At 53.1% G+C, this 12,813-nt stretch overlaps 4 protein-coding genes across 4 annotated transcripts; 3 read left to right on the forward strand and 1 right to left on the reverse strand.

Moving 5' to 3' along the window:
- Positions 1–221: 221 nt before the first annotated feature.
- On the forward strand, positions 222–2,928 carry P170DRAFT_386115 (VPS9 domain-containing protein). Its single transcript, XM_024845756.1, has 2 exons — positions 222–776; positions 866–2,928. Exons 1-2 carry the CDS (start codon positions 436–438, stop codon positions 2,703–2,705), a joined length of 2,181 nt encoding a protein of 726 aa, XP_024703304.1. The 5' UTR covers positions 222–435; the 3' UTR covers positions 2,706–2,928.
- A 54-nt stretch (positions 2,929–2,982) lies between these two features.
- P170DRAFT_456678 (uncharacterized protein) lies at positions 2,983–6,720 on the reverse strand. Its single transcript, XM_024851643.1, has 3 exons — positions 5,196–6,720; positions 4,932–4,948; positions 2,983–4,704 (listed from the first exon to the last, which is right to left on the reverse strand). Exons 1-3 carry the CDS (start codon positions 6,461–6,463, stop codon positions 3,221–3,223), a joined length of 2,769 nt encoding a protein of 922 aa, XP_024703305.1. The 5' UTR covers positions 6,464–6,720; the 3' UTR covers positions 2,983–3,220.
- Positions 6,721–7,558: 838 nt separating this feature from the next.
- Positions 7,559–10,651, forward strand: P170DRAFT_202733 (RING-H2 finger protein). The gene is made up of 4 exons (XM_024842767.1): positions 7,559–7,575; positions 7,864–10,080; positions 10,141–10,416; positions 10,482–10,651. The coding sequence occupies exons 2-4, from the start codon at positions 7,936–7,938 to the stop codon at positions 10,587–10,589; spliced, it is 2,529 nt and encodes an 842-aa protein (XP_024703306.1). The 5' UTR covers positions 7,559–7,575; positions 7,864–7,935; the 3' UTR covers positions 10,590–10,651.
- A 441-nt stretch (positions 10,652–11,092) lies between these two features.
- On the forward strand, positions 11,093–12,486 carry P170DRAFT_510707 (phosphoribosylglycinamide formyltransferase). Its single transcript, XM_024854803.1, has 2 exons — positions 11,093–11,718; positions 11,946–12,486. The coding sequence occupies exons 1-2, from the start codon at positions 11,308–11,310 to the stop codon at positions 12,180–12,182; spliced, it is 648 nt and encodes a 215-aa protein (XP_024703307.1). The 5' UTR covers positions 11,093–11,307; the 3' UTR covers positions 12,183–12,486.
- Positions 12,487–12,813: the final 327 nt, after the last annotated feature.

The following is a 12,813-nucleotide window of genomic DNA, read 5'->3' on the forward strand; positions in this document are numbered from 1 at the left end:
AGGACGATCAGGGATGTTGGGGATGACAGGTGAGAGGCGAGAGGCAGCAGGAGAGGGAGAGTCTGGCCCAGCGCTGGTTATCAGTTGGGGACGAATGACTTATCGGGCGGTGACACAATGCGGAGGGCCGCACACGTGATCGGCGGGACGCGTGACGGGCAGTCACGGGAAACGATGCTACGCTGCGGTCCCGTGTACGTTCTCGGAGACTGACTTGACCGGCATGTTCGATCGTGACAAATAGTATCAGCTGAAACACTCCATTCCCTGACATCCCCTTCACCCTGTACGCCGGGGGTCCCCGAATACATTCCGATAGCCACTATTGCCTCATACGTTCCGCGATCTGCATCGGCCGATCACCTGAATCCCATCGCGCTGCCGCAAGCCGGATTACTATCCGATCAGGCGCAGGTTAGCCTGGTCAAACAAGCCATGTCTTCTGGTGCCCCTGACAATGGCCCTGACAAGCCTCGTTTGCACTCTGCCCGCTCGTTCCCCAGGATGGACAATGCAGACATGAGCCCTCTGGCTCGCTCGAGAGCTAAAACTGTACAGTCGGTGGCCATAACGGAGTCAGTCGCCCCTGACGCACTTCCATTGTCGACAAATGAAGATGGGCAGGATTCTGGCCCAGATGTCTTTGAGAAAGCGGCATCTCCGGAGGTGGGACTGGGTGAAGATGGACAACAGGAAGAGGAGGGCTCTGTTCTGTCCCGGAGCATTCAGGGACAGCCGGAAGAGTTACCGATCGAGCTGGCTAGCTTAACTGATCGGTAGGTTCAGCCTTCTTCTTTTCACTCTTCGCTTGCTCTGCCCGGCGAAGCAACATTGTAGTGTCGTAGCTGACTCCGTCCCTCGCTAGATTCGTGAACTCATTGAGCGCCAAAGTCCATTCCTCCCCTCCTACAATCGACAAGATATCCAACCTCTACCAGGAATTTTACATCAAGGCAGAATCTCATATCGCTACGCACATATCTGCTCTTGCCTCTCGAATAAATCGCGATCCCGGCCCACTGCCATCCGGCAATACCCCGTCGAAAGCGAAGAATAAGGACGGCGAAAATGTCACTCCTGGCCGACAAATGTTGACTGCTTCCGAAGTTACGGAAAAAAGACAGGCGCGGAAGCTACTCTCTTCCAAGCGCCTCGCTCTAGAAGAAGCAGTGGAACGACGAGCTTGTGAAAGTATTTATGACAAATTATGGAGACACAAAAGCACGCTCGACGAGGTCAGGGATGAGAAACTGCGCTCGAAGACAGCGGCCTTGCTCCTTGTTGGAATCAATCTCAAAGACCTGGGAGTGGATGTTGATATGACAAGTATCAGTCCGGAAAGACAGAAAGAGGTGGACGAGGGTCTCTCGCTTGCTCGTGATTATCTCGCGAAGATGGACCAAGAAAAATTTCCCCTAGGAAAGCTTCAACATCTCGCAGCTGCCCACAAGGCGATAGTAGATGCCTTGACCAAATTACTGCCTTCTTCTTCCTCTGCCGATGAGATCTTACCCACCTTGATCTACTCGCTTGTCACATGCCCGCCTGAGGGCATCAACATCATCAGCAATCTCTATTTCATCCAGCGGTTCAGGTCGTCGGGCAAAATTGATGGTGAAACGGCATACTGCTTGACGAATCTCGAAGCGGCAATCAGCTTCCTGGAAAATGTGGACCTTTCCGAACTTCGCTCGGAAGATCTACCGGAAGGACATACCAAAGCTGCCCTTGAAGCGATGGACCCTCTACCTATCAATAATGAAGCCTCGGTCTCCTCTGCTCAAGCTGATGCATCTGGCGAGTTCTCGAAACCATCCGGCAAGGAGAGTGCCTCCAATACCTTTCCCCGTCGTCATAACCCTGCTTCAACCCAGCAACGCCTTAACAACATATTTCAACCGCCTTCGAAAGTGCTTGGGGCAGCGAACGATGCTGTGCGCAATACCGCGGACCAGGGTTTGAAGAACATCGGTGCATCACTTGACAGTAGCTTCAATTTCTTATTCGGACGGCTGAAAGAATTGCAATCAAGCCAGCCGGCTGGCAAAGAAGGAGGCAATCCTGTCCTGCCAAAAACTCTCGCTGAAGCTCGGCGTCTGGTTACGTCACCAGTTTCTGGCGATCAGAATTCGGCCAAAGAGGACAGTCCGGCGCAATCGACTGCTTCGAATGACCGACCTCCCTTAAGGCGCATCGGCTCGAAGGCCGAGGATGCGTTCCTAGGACTCGTCACAGGCCAAAGAACTCCTCGTGATCGGAGTGTGGACAGTGTTAGGACACAGGGTAGCGGCAGGAAGAATACTGCTGGTACCGGCTCTATCAAAGATGAGCCTTCCCCCGGCTTTTCTCAAGGTCCTGCCGGCTCTGCATCTCAACCCCCCACACCTTTGGAGTCCATGCGGAACTTCGGAAACACTCTCAACCCCCTCAACCATATCCCGGGTATGATAAGAAGCTTCGGACGTCCAGTCCCTGATGGTTCTGGAGGGGTCGCAACGCCTTCTGAGAAGGTAAGATCAGGGCCCGGCTCGCGCGAGGTCTCTTCGGGTAACCCTGCACCGGCTACGAAAATCGACCCTCCCATTCAGCGATTTCTTCAGACCCAAGATGTCAACGAGCTTACCATCGGCGACGTCATCGCGCTACTAGAAGATTACAAGAGAATTTCCGCAGTATTGTTGAAGCAGGACTCCAATTCCAAATGAGCAGCGACCTCCTCTTCACCCCCTTTACACCGGGTTCCTCTTGTCACCTGGTTTTCTATTTCATACTTTTATTTTATGTCGGGATATAACAGCGTTGCGAATCACGGCTACTATAGATCACTCATATCTCTGGCGTTTTATTCACTTTCTGCGTTACACATACCTAAGCCATGGGGATAGTTAGCATCGGTTTGGAGTTAATACATATGACCCATCACAGAATGTCAACATGGACTTGCACAAAGACGCGTAGACTAAATGAACTGGTGGCATTATAAAAGACAACTCGTCTTTGTAGGTAGCTCGTGAGGTACAGGATGCACGCAAACTCGAAATCATCACACATAAACGTTCTGACATAGCCCGAATCTTAACCCCGTGGAAGACATAAAACACGACATCATAGATGTAGTAGACAAGCCGACGAGCACGACACCTCGCAAATCACCAGGATTGAAAGGCATCGCATCGCAGCAAGGACAAGCTGGGCAGACGTGGTACGCTTGCACAATAATTCATGGAGTACGGCCGCGCAGCACCTCCGTTCCGCCTGTTCTCATCCCTTCTAATTTCTTATCGAGATCGGAGGACTGTTCTTCGACGGTGTCATGCCTCCTTTTGATCTCAGCCTCGTAGTTGGCGGCGGTTTTGCGCCGTGCGCGACGGAGATCCTTCATCTGGTTGAGCATCTTGCTGAATTCCTCTATTAATTGGTCGCCACAGTCCTCCCATTCGTCCATGTCCAGGTTAGAAAAATAATCACGGCGTTCTGCATCGGGACTCTCCATTAAGTATGAGATTTTATCTTCAGGCGGGACTTGCGTTGGCGGGGCGGTGGGTGGTGGAGTAGTGGATGGGATGTGGTCGAAGGGTTCGGCTTGAAGTTCAGAGAAGGACTTCTGCCGCAGAACCTCTGGTGGATAGTCAAGATCAAGGTGTCGTTTCTTTGGCTGGATTGGTTCTGGACTAATTCTTCGGACAGAATTGCGTCTCGCAAAGGGGTCATTGATCGGATCTTCGTCATCGAGGGCATCGAGATTTGTCATATCAAACCGATTAAAAGACTGTACGCTACCAGGCCTTCCATAATCCAGGTCAAATAGGCCCTCGTCGTCTCCAGGAGGCTCCGGACTGACAATCGACACGCCTGTCTTCCTGGTCGGTTGCGGTCGGGGGCCAGACGCACGTCGAGTGGGGGTCGATTCCAGCTTGTCGAGAAGGGATGGCTTCGGCGGGCTAAATCTTGTCCTTGGGGTCGTGCTCATGTTATGAGGGAGTGTAATTTTTCTGGGCGCGCTGATGGGTAACGCCTGGTTCGGAGCTCTGGTCTCAGAGATGGACTGGCCGTAAGACGCAGTTTTCATAGGCTCCTCCTGTGCTGGGCTCGTGCTCTTTGGGTACGGCTTTCGGCTTGCGCTCCAGAAATTCTGCAGGCGCTTGCTCAATGGTGCTTCAACGCCTCGGCGTTTTTGGGAGTGGTTGGACTTCGTATCATCGGAATCTTCATCGTCACCCACCACCGAGGTTAACTGGCTCTCATTATCGATGTCGTCCGAATCAAAGCCTGCCGTTTTCAGGGCTCTGTCCCCGAGGTTTTCATACCACTTGGGGTCGTAAGGGCGACGAGTCTGGCGGAAGTGATGCAGAGATTTTGCATGCATGTTCCCATCTGGTCTGTAGTGCTGGGTATTCGTAGCGAGCGGGAATTGGTACGGGACATCATCACCGCCCATGACACTAGTTGCAGCGACGGTAGAGTCATCGATGCCTTCGACATCGGTGTCGAACATGTCTCTTTGCGCAGCATTTTCGGCCGGCGCATGTGCTGGTCCTTGGTACTCGGGCTGCCTATTGGCGTGTGGCGGCAATGACGGCATAAAATTCGTCGATGGAACATCAACTCTTGCCTGGTCAGCCAAGTCTTGCCGCAATTGATGGTTGGGCGCAGCATCATTGATAGGTTGTCGAAGCTGGGTCGCTTCCTTGGAATGTACATAGTCTCCGACCCCCATTGTGAATTAAATTAGGCGGTGACGACAGGGGGAGGAATTGGGCGGGAAATAAGATCATGCAATGGGGATAGTTTGGTTTCCCAGTTCACGATGTGCTAGAAGTGAAGACTCCAGGCCTCCTATAACGGTCTAAGGGGCGGGGCCGTTCATGGTGGTTGGAGAAATCATTTTGGGTGCTGGTCGCAGTTGCCCGATTATCGACACGCGCGGGAACTTTTAAGGCACGCGAGGCTGCCGCGAGGTCACGTGGGGCGGCCTTCACTGCCATCTATGGAACTATATAAGTTTGTCGGAACAGTGTCTATGTGCGCGGCAGTTATGTAGTGGCTACCAAAGCAAGGATCATGCATTCCAAGCGAGGATCCCAGGGATGAATATTTAGCACTTTGGACTACTAATATTAGAATGTCTATATACATGAAGAGTGAATTTTATCATCCATCATCAATCAAAAATGTCATCATCATCAATATGAAACTCCTCCAGAGTAGAAGCCATTCCCTTGCCACGCCTTCTCGATTTCTCAAAAAGCTCCTCCGACCGTTCTATCTCATTTTCCCTCTTGTCGGCCGCTAGTCTCTGCTCTCGTCTGATCTGGATCGAGTCATGAAGGTCGTCTGTCGGCGTCGTCCGTTCATCATCATACTCATCGTTCTCAGGATAAGGCAAGGAAGACACGAACAAGTCCCCGATCCAGAGCGAAACCATGCCCCTGAGCTCCAATAGGTCAGAAGAATCAGAGTATGGAGGAGACATCAGAACTTCGTCCATCCTTGCCGCAATCCTTTGCGCTTCCTCGAGTTCGCTCTTTCTGGCTTCTGCAATGAGAGCCCGCGTTTTATTCCTCGAGCCGCCGTGGCCTTCCAAATCAGATGCTGCATCGTCATCTTCCCAACCCTCCGATGAGTTCTCCTGATGCTCCAGGATCTTTTGGCAAGCAGTTTGGCTCTCTTCCTGGGTGACATAAATCCAGAGCCCGAACATGGCCGGATAAAAGTGCAATGGGCTTATAGCATCTGGATCCACCTTGCGAAATGGATGTTGGATGATTAGTGTCTCGTAATATTGCTTGGCATCTTCGAACCCCTTTCGAGTAAAGAGCATCTTAGATGACTCCGTCGCTTGGGCAGTTCCATCGTCGCCTTGAGGTACGTTTTCGGATGTTTGATGACCGCGTCGGAGCAATATCTCGGCCCCGATGCCCCATCTTCCTTCAGTTCGTACATCAAGTGGGGTGCCATTATACTCCTCGCGAAGAAGCAACCCCCATGCTCTTCCGGCACGAACATAGTCTCTTTGGAGAAGGCAACGATGCAAGATGGATGAGAGAACGCCGAAATGTTGGAGTCGAAGATTACCTTGATGAGCAGCAGACTGCGGGGGATAGATGGGAGATGACAAAGAGGACAGCTCTTTCAGGGTTCTGCCCTGGGTTTGCAGTGGTATGTTCTCATCTTTGGCGGGGCCGTGTGGAAAATTCCCGCCAGGTAGCTCTTGATCGAAAGGAAGACCGGCAACGCGGTACTGATGAGCTTCCTCCGGCGACAATGTCAGCGAGGGGCCGGTAGCTGCCGTCTCTGACGCAGCATCCGTTGTTTCGCCTTCGGTGTCGTTGTCGGTATCGCCCCAATCATCCAGGTCTTTCTTACGTTTCTTCGATTCGAACTGCGCTACGCGCAGACTAACGGGCTGTCGCCATGACGGCAGTGGAAGCGAAAAGGCTGACGCCGAAGGCGTGAATGCCATGGAGCACTCTAGTGTAGCCTTATTATCCCTCTAGGGATGACGAGCTAACGACCATGGAGGCTGGCGGTTAAGGTAGCTGCATGCGCCTAGGTTTTCGGATTGATCGCACTAGTGACCAATGGGTTTTGTTTTTCGCTCTTTTTTTTTGGCGCGCTTTTTGTCTCTGCTCTTTCTTGGAGATTGAATTGATGTCAATTAAATAAAGAGCTCTGGTGAGGGGATAATCTGACGTGTCTAAAAAAGAAATGAAACAAGAGAAATCGAAAGGTGAAAAGTGAAGGGGGAAGATCACCAGCCAAGACCGACAGATCAGATCCGACGGAATCCAGGCAGCCTCAGGCCCCACTCAGCCGGTCCCGATGGAAAAGATACGGGCGGCGGTTGCGCAGGTATTCTGGCAGTACTCCTACCTTGACCGCAGGTACCTCCGTGGTGAGGAAGCAGCAGAGACAGAACCTCGGCCCTAGGTACCAGTACCCGTTCAAAAAGCATCGCGCTGGCGGCCAATCAGCCGGCGGGCAGTGAAGAGGTTCCCTAATCGGGGCAAGGCTGGTCCCGAACGGTGCAAACCCGCCAAACCGTCCAAACCGTCCAAAACATGGCCAAAAGACCCCGTTGAGACTCCGGACTCCGTTATCATCCACCGTCGTCGTCATCGCCGTTTTCCTTTCCTACATCCCCTTCATCCCTCAACTTCCCCTTCCCCCGCGGACCAAGTCGTCAGTTCCCTCCCGTCCCCTACTATTGACTGGCATCCCGACCTGGTTGTCGTGGGGTTCTCTCCAGAAGCCGCTCGAACCCATTCCTCAAACTTCCGACTCCTCTTTACTGTCACGGAGACCGTTGGCACCTGCCGCCCGACGCCCACAATCCAGTCCCTTCTCCATACTCAGCAACTCTACGCTTCGAATTTTCGAAATACGTCGCTCTCGTCATAGCGAATCCTTTTTCGCGATATTAGGCGGCCGAACCGCGTTTATCTTGCTTGGACAATTGATCGATTGAAAAGGCGACAGCCTGGAACCGCTCGCTCTCCAACGCGGGCATCCGGGTCTCCCGGGATATTCAAGTTTGGTATACTGGGTGTTGATATTTACCTGGACTGTCCAATGGTATGTACTTCCCCGATTATGTTTTAGTCCACATCTCTGGTGGACATTATGGATTAGCTGCATGAAACCGGCGTCAAGAAGCGCCGTTGGGGAAGTCATTCACGAGGCCCGTCTGTGTCGTCGCTTTTTCTCTTCTGGGGCCTCTCTTTTTCTCTATGCCCCCTTTTTCTTCTTTCTTCTCCATAATGTCATATCTCCTCGATCTTGCCTTTCTCTTCCCGTGTTGCCTTCTTGTCGCAAGTGATTACTTGTCATCGATCGTCTTACTAATGCGACATTGGTCTTTAGTCATCTAGTTGTCGATGGCAATAGGCGGTTTTCAAATACCCATCCCCACGTCCCGATTCTACACTTGTTACTATGGGACAGTCTTCTTCCACGCAAAGAGACCATCGTCACGACAATCACCTAGAACACATCTTATCTCTGCAGGCAGCCCGTGGTCGGGTTAACAGTGATGCGGACATGAATAACGGGCGCGGCATTGAGCAGACCGGGGACTATGAGCCCCAGTCAGGGCCCGAAATCAACAACAGCGGCATTCAGACTTCCTCTTCCGGTCAACCTACGGAGTCATGGCACCCGTTGGGCTCCCCAGAGCAGCCAGGAACCTCCAGGCATATGGCAAGCATCCAGGAGGAGAACGGGTCACAATATGAATCGAGCCAGCGAGAGTACCGGTCGGCAATATTTGCTCGCATGGCCGCCAGGAGACAGTCCACCATGTCGCGTTTAGGATCAAGGATCTTGCCAAATTCGGTTATCCGTGGGCTTCTCAGCAGCGAAGAAGAAACGCCTGCCGAGGGCCACGCTCATCGACATGGGGTCGTTTCGCGAACCCTCCCACGCTCCGAAGTTAATAATAGTAGTAGTCGCTTCAGCCCGTTCAGCTCTTTTGGCTCAAGGGGTATTTCTAGACGACGTTCGACTCGGGGACCTTACTTCATTCCGCGCAGTGACCCGGGCCTGATTCCGGATACCACTCATTCTTCTACCTTTTTCGATCCCACCACAGACCATGCGCCAGAAAACACGAGGGGATCTTGGCGCCGAAGTGCTCGATTGCACCGTGTGCGACATTCGTTGTCCAGCCCTATCACGCATATGTTTGGTCAGCCGTCCTCGAATATGATCGACCATCCAAGCAGTGTGCAGCAATCACCCATGGATTCAATGTCCAACGAGCCACCACACACTTTCCTTCCGCATCCAGGACCCATGGACACCCGCATGGACTTCGACGAGCCCCACGAACTGGATTCCGTGGAACCTGCCGTGGGAAGCACTCGTCCAACGTCCCCAATGTCATCGCAGTCTGCACAGGGACCAACAGGCCTACGGCAATTCCCCGGCCTTTTACGAGCAAGATCATCTAGGGCTATGCGACGGGAGGAACAGACGCCCCTGTCGCGCGTTCTGCAGCTGGCCGCTGCTGCGATCGCCGCCCAACTTTCCGGTACGACTGGTCCAGTAATGCCTAACATCCAGGCGCTGGGCAACGATGGTTTGGACGGCTCTTTAGAGAACTTCATCCAAAGTCTGCAGCATGCGACGTCGACACAAACAACACCGAATGATTCACCCGGGCCCTCTGGAGACACTGGGAACGGGCCGGCGACACCCGTTAATTTCTTGCGAGTTTTCCGATTTGCCAACTCGGAGAACCCCGGGCCCCTTGGCATGCCGAACCGCTCCGCAGGCGAGTCCGATAACCCTGGCAGAAGTGTGGAAGGGATAGATCTCGAGAACCCCGTGGACGGGCCCGAAGGACGGACTGTCACTCTGGTAGTGGTGGGAGTTCGATCAGTACCATCGGGCAACGGTCCCGGGAGCGACCAGCAGGCAAACGGGGGCCCTGGCCTCGATGCCTTACTCCGTCTGCCGTTTTTGTCTCCAGGAAACCTTTCACGCGGTCCGGAAAATGGCCCTAGTCTTCCACGTGCCGAAGCACGACCAAGATTTGCCGCGCCTAATCGGCATTCCGTGGGGAGTCCCAGCACCCTGACTACCAATGGCGACACTCCTCAACTACAGGGGCAGCAAAGCCCATCTCGACGAATGTCAGACACTGGAGGCCGGGTGCCTCTGTCATCCGTCCCTTCTGTGCTCTCGGAAAGTCCTCCCGGTCCTCATCCTCCTCCATCCACACCGGCCGAGCCAGGACTCTCGGCAGTCTCATCAGGAGCTTCAACCCCGAGCCGTAGGCCATCCTCCGCATCGATGATGCCTCCAAGCGTCCTGCCACAGCTTGACGAGAACCGCGCAATGCAGCCTACGGTTGAAGTTGACGAAAACCCGCCTTTTGCCGCATCGCACCAGCGACGTCGAAGCGATTCCGAATATGCTCGCCATCGTGATCTGGGTTCCGGGGCGGTCCGGCGCAATGGCGTCGTCGAACCCGACCATGCGCCACCCCCTGCTGGCAGAAGCTGGTTGATCTACGTTGTTGGTACCAATCTTTCGGAGAACCACCCTGCGTTTGCAACCCCCAGCCTTTTCACCGACGTGAGTTCGACTCCATCCCTTCTTGTACCGCGCACCGCTCTTACTGACCTGACCCTGCAGAACCCGACCTATGAGGACATGATCCTGCTTTCATCTCTCTTGGGGCCCGTGAAACCCCCCGTTGCCACCCAGGAAGAACTCAGCTCCGCCGGCGGACTGTTCCGTCTCGTGGAATACGGCGGATCGCTCACCGCGGAGGGTTTGGATGGTGCTGGCACCATTCAAGTTCCCGACGGAGATCGATGCCTGATCTGTCTCAGCGACTACGAGGCAGCCGAGGAACTTCGCCAACTGAACAAATGCAAGCATGTCTTCCACCGAGATTGCATAGACCAGGTTCGTCCGATCAGCCCCCGTGGTGAATCTCGCCAGGAACGCACGAGCTAACCTCTTTCAACCAGTGGCTTACCACCGGTCGTAATTCTTGCCCTCTATGTCGAGGCCAGGGCGTTGTCGACTCATCCAACTCGGATCCCGCGACGACTGCCCCGAGCCCTGCGGCTGCTTGAGCAACTCCCCCTTCTTCCTTGGTCTTTTCTACCCTTCCAGACTTCCGAACTATTTCTTTTTAATAGCCCCGAGCCATCTGAGGATTAGCATGAAGCGTCTATTTAGCAGCCTAACGAATTTGTTTATTCCACATATTTTTTTTCCTTTCTCCAAATGGATATCCCGTGCAGCATTGATCTTTCTTTTGTCTCTTCCCCAGCACGCCTCTGTTTTGGTTGTTGGCTGGCCTCCGGGGTCACGAATGCATACAAATTGTCCGGCGTGGCCAGTTGTGTTTCGGTGGCCTGGCAGTCTTTACCATGATGACTCCCTGGGGGGTTCTTGTACTTCATTTTCTATGTGACATACCTTATTGGATATTAAGAATTTATCTGTCTTCCGTGCCAGACTCGTAGTGATCGAGAATTGATACTCTGCAGGGCCCCGCCATCAGCACCCCTCGCGCTGACTCATCGTCAACCCCTCCGCGATCGTCCCGCCGTGCAGAACAGCAGACTTGCCCCGGCGATTTCTGCGATTCAGTCGACCTCCTTTGCCTTTGACCTTTCACTCCTTACCCCCGTCACCTCGTGCAAGATCCGCGGCCAATTGCAGCCAGGCGATCGGTTCCGAAAGAACTTCTCCGCGCACCCCTACGTCATCTCGTCGCAAACGTCACACCCTACGACCTGTCGTTCTATATCCACCTATCTCAGGAAGAAAAGAGAATCAGCTACAATGGCAGCGCCCGTCCGCATCACCGTCCTCATATCCGGAAACGGCTCCAACCTACAGGCGGTCATTGACAAGACGAGCTCCGGCGAGCTCCCCGCAACCATTGTCCGCGTCATCTCGAACCGCAAGGATGCCTACGGCCTCGAGCGCGCCCACAAGGCCAACATCCCGACCCAATACCACAACCTCGTGAAGTACAAGAAGCAATATCCCTCGACGCCCGAGGGCGTCCAGCAGGCGCGGGAAGCCTACGATGCGGAATTGGCGCGGCTGGTGCGGGCTGACAGCCCGGAGCTGGTCTGCTGTCTCGGCTTCATGCACGTGCTCTCGCCGAGGTTCTTGAATCCGCTGGAGGAGGCGAAAATCCGGATCATTAACCTCCATCCTGCCTTGCCCGGGGCGTTTAACGGAGCCGTAAGTCTTCATCCTCATCTTTGTTTTTCTATTGCCCGCCAAGTCTTCCGTCGCTTCTTGCTTCGGCCGGACGGGAATGTATACCCGAATAACCATGCTTTTTAAAATGAATTGTCGGATGAGAGGAGAGAAAAATACGGGACGCTTTCTTGTCGCGATCAAACAATGTCTCATGATTGGATGTTTCGGCCACCCAAGAACATCTACTAATCACTTCCTCGTTATAGAATGCCATTGAGCGGGCTCACGCCGCTTGGCTAGAAGGCAAGATCGACAAGACCGGCGTGATGATCCACAACGTGATCTCGGAGGTCGACATGGGCAAGCCGATTCTGGTGCGAGAAATCCCCTTCGTCAAGGGGGAGGATGAGGACCTAGAAAAATTCGAAGAGAAGGTCCATCGGATCGAGTGGGAGGTTGTGATTGAGGGCGTGCAGCTCACGATCAAGGAGATCAGAGGATGATTCCATTCAGTCTATCATAATATGACAGGGGCTATTCGAACCAAAACCAAAAATTTGCATGAAACTTAAGATGATGATTTAATGATCTCAATACACAGGAAATGCCTCAAGGGACTGTGGAAATTGAAAAGGAACGGTAGGTTCCGTTCGTTGATTTTACAGTCCAACAGTCCAATTCAAAATGAAGGATGATTCTGCATGACGATGGGAACTAATCAGAGCACAGGAAGTCATGGTACGATGCAGAAAACAAAACGAAGATGAAATTAGAAAAAAAGGGATGGGTGGATGATCTCGAATGGCGACAATTCGTAAATTGATTTTTTCTTTTTCTTCTTACCCAATTCTACTCGCTCCACGAAGACTTAATCAATAATACCCTCCTACGGAAGTATCTACACAGGATTCATTCTATGGGACTACGAAAGAAAACGGAGTAATGCCGGCTGGCATGGGTGATATTGGCTCCTGGACGCCTCGAATGGGTCCCTCATAGTTTGACTCATGACCACCATGCCAAGGTGGTATTGTTGAGAAGTTAAAAGTTTCTACTAATCAGACTTACGATTACGATAGCCCCTCTGATCCACGGCGTACGAATGATCAACGCCTAACTGGCAGCGTTCCAGCC

This window comes from Aspergillus steynii, assembly GCF_002849105.1.
Source record: "Aspergillus steynii IBT 23096 chromosome Unknown P170scaffold_5, whole genome shotgun sequence".
Classification (NCBI taxonomy): domain Eukaryota; kingdom Fungi; phylum Ascomycota; class Eurotiomycetes; order Eurotiales; family Aspergillaceae; genus Aspergillus; species Aspergillus steynii.

What these genes read in the sequence shown, in the direction of transcription:
- P170DRAFT_386115 (XM_024845756.1), top strand. Translation starts at nt 436, where the DNA reads ATGTCTTCTGGTGCCCCTGACAATGGCCCTGACAAGCCTCGTTTGCAC. An exon ending in CTGGCTAGCTTAACTGATCG is followed by an intron (nt 777 to 865) that starts GTAGGTTCAGCC and finishes GTCCCTCGCTAG; the next exon opens with ATTCGTGAACTCATTGAGCG.
- P170DRAFT_456678 (XM_024851643.1), bottom strand. Translation starts at nt 6,463, where the DNA reads ATGGCATTCACGCCTTCGGCGTCAGCCTTTTCGCTTCCACTGCCGTCA.
- P170DRAFT_202733 (XM_024842767.1), top strand. Translation starts at nt 7,936, where the DNA reads ATGGGACAGTCTTCTTCCACGCAAAGAGACCATCGTCACGACAATCAC. An exon ending in CCCCCAGCCTTTTCACCGAC is followed by an intron (nt 10,081 to 10,140) that starts GTGAGTTCGACT and finishes CTGACCCTGCAG; the next exon opens with AACCCGACCTATGAGGACAT. An exon ending in ACCGAGATTGCATAGACCAG is followed by an intron (nt 10,417 to 10,481) that starts GTTCGTCCGATC and finishes TCTTTCAACCAG; the next exon opens with TGGCTTACCACCGGTCGTAA.
- P170DRAFT_510707 (XM_024854803.1), top strand. Translation starts at nt 11,308, where the DNA reads ATGGCAGCGCCCGTCCGCATCACCGTCCTCATATCCGGAAACGGCTCC. An exon ending in CCGGGGCGTTTAACGGAGCC is followed by an intron (nt 11,719 to 11,945) that starts GTAAGTCTTCAT and finishes TCCTCGTTATAG; the next exon opens with AATGCCATTGAGCGGGCTCA.